This window comes from Xenopus laevis, chromosome 9_10L, assembly GCF_017654675.1.
Source record: "Xenopus laevis strain J_2021 chromosome 9_10L, Xenopus_laevis_v10.1, whole genome shotgun sequence".
Taxonomy (NCBI): domain Eukaryota; kingdom Metazoa; phylum Chordata; class Amphibia; order Anura; family Pipidae; genus Xenopus; species Xenopus laevis.
The window spans coordinates 126,368,129-126,370,622 of NC_054387.1; the positions used below are offsets into that span (position 1 = coordinate 126,368,129).

General features: G+C 37.6%; 1 protein-coding gene across 1 annotated transcript; it reads left to right on the plus strand.

The window, feature by feature from the left end:
* Window positions 1-1,129: 1,129 nt before the first annotated feature.
* LOC108705593 (olfactory receptor 5B12) lies at window positions 1,130-2,268 on the plus strand. The gene is given in 2 exon segments (XM_018242485.2): window positions 1,130-1,769; window positions 1,771-2,268. Coding segments are annotated over 2 exon segments (1,020 nt in total). The 5' UTR covers window positions 1,130-1,247.
* Window positions 2,269-2,494: the final 226 nt, after the last annotated feature.

Below are 2,494 nucleotides of genomic sequence, written 5' to 3' on the forward strand. Positions count from 1 at the left end.
TCTCTTTCCTAATGTGCAAATGGGACGTGCTTGCAACTGCCTTCATGCCAATTCTTTATAAAAGGAATTTCTAAGTGTAAGTTTCAGTAGTGTGTATTACACTTTGTTGACATAGACACTTCTTTGATTTCATAATGGTTGTAATCCAAACCAAATGAACCCCAGTGCACATAATTACACACACTCATACCAACGTATATCTATGCTCACATCTATAAACTACACTATATATACCAATATCTATACTAATTGTAGATTATATTGTCACAATAACGTTTGATATTATTCTTATTCAAGAAATCATCCAAGACGCTCTTGAGACATTCATAGAAAAGAATTCCCCAACCTCACTGTCCTCACTGTGAAGAACCACCTACTCTGATTCAACTGAAAGTTATTTTCCTCTAATGTAAAGGAGTAACAATGTGCATTAATAATTTAAGGGCAAAAAAATATCACCCTCTATCTGTCTATAATGCCCTTGAATGTACTTGTAAAGTGTAATTATATCCCCTCGTAAGCGCCTTTTTTTCCCCCAGAGAAAACAACCCCAACCTTCACAGTCTAACCTCGTAGTTTAAATCTTCCACCCCTCTAACCAGTTTAGTTGGACTTCCCTGCACTCACTTCAGCTCATTATACGTATATATTTTTAAGGACTAGGAAATTAAGCCTAAGGGTTATGACTTGGAGTCTGAAAAGGGCCCTGTAGTAGTGGTGTTGGGTTATGGGGATTGTAGTTGGCAGCTAGTGTGAAGGAAGGAGGAGGAACAGAGCGTATACTGAGGTGGGACAAAAAAGAAGGGGCAGACCTTTTACCTGGAAGCTGGAGACATTGATGGTTTTGTTGTCGCAGCAATGTGGAGGTCGTAATGGGCTGCATTATGGGCAGCGGAAAAGGGAAAAAGAAAGTGGAAGAGGGTAGTTCAAGTGTGAGAGATAGGCCTTGGGGGGCTAGGTCTGGTTAGATGCCACAGTATGAGGGTGTTGGGAACTAGCCTCAGGTTTGAAAATGAAGTCAGGTTGTTACATTACATGTAGTTATATGCAGCCAGCAATGGTTTATTTCTTTGTGTATTGGTTTATGAATATCATTATAGGTGGTAAAACAGTTGTATGTTGAGGGGTTGATATTCACAGTAACATGTATAATAAACTAAGCTGCAGCCTTTTCCACCCAGATATATTGGAGTCAGTGTCAGTGTTTGGGAAAGAAGGAGGGGCTGGGTATTGAAGATCCACAAGTTATGTTATTTTCATATTTAATATATTATCATATATGGACTAATCATTTTTACAGGCAATGTCAACTTAAAATGAAAAACCAAACAACAGTGTATATTTTGTTTCTCAATGGACTGTCTGATCTTCCAAGTCTTCAGCTTCCTCTGTTCCTGGTGTTTCTCCTGATCTACCTTATGACATTATCTGGGAATCTTATTATCTTTTTCCTGATTATTATTGATTCCCATCTCCACACCCCCATGTACTTCTTCCTTGGAACCCTGGCATATCTGGATATGAGTAACTCCTCAGTCACTGTCCCAAGAATGCTCTTTGATTTACTCACACATAAAAGGGTCATTTCAGTGAGCGCTTGTAGAACTCAGATCTACTTCTTCATCTTTTTCATTACATCAGAAGTGTCTCTGCTGTCAGTGATGTCCTGTGACAGATACATTGCCATCTGCCGTCCTCTTCACTACATGCAGATAATGAGCTGGAAAGTTTGTGTTTGGCTTCTATCATTAATCAGTTTTTTTGTACATAAATGCCTTGTTGCACACCGTTTTTTTAAGCAAAATTACATTTTGCAGATCAAATGCTTTGCAAAATTTCTTTTGTGATCTGCCCCAGTTTCTTCAGATCTCCTGTAGTGACACATTCATCAACATGTTGCTTATATTTCTCTCTGTGACTTTGTTTGGTGTAGGCCCTTTAGGAGTCACCTTTTACCCATACTTCCCAATTATCTCCACTGTACTGAAAATCCCATCAAATCAAGTGAGATCCAAAACTTTCTCCACCTGCTCCTCTCATCTAACTGTGGTCTTTATATTTTACAGTACTGCTTTTTTCAACTACTTTCGCTCATATGAAAATGATCATTATGCTGAGGACAAAGTGACTTCTGTATTTTATGCAGTATTAACCCCTGTTTTAAATCCTCTGATCTACAGTTTAAGGAACCAGGAACTCAAATCATCCCTAAAAAGAGTTTTGCAAAGACTTTTAAAAAAAACTGAGCAAAAAAACTACAATCGCTGAAGAACAATAAAAAAAACAACAGCTTTTTCCGATAGAAATTAATATTTTTGGATGTTTTTTAACTGCAAAACAAAGGACAGGCAAAAATACTAATGATGTAATTGCTACAGAAAATGCTCCTATGGAATATGTCAAAGTTTTTTGTTTTTTCCAGTGATTTGTGCTGATGGGGTTTGGCACCCACTTAGAATATTCATGGACATAGAATAGTAAACTGAATTGCTTT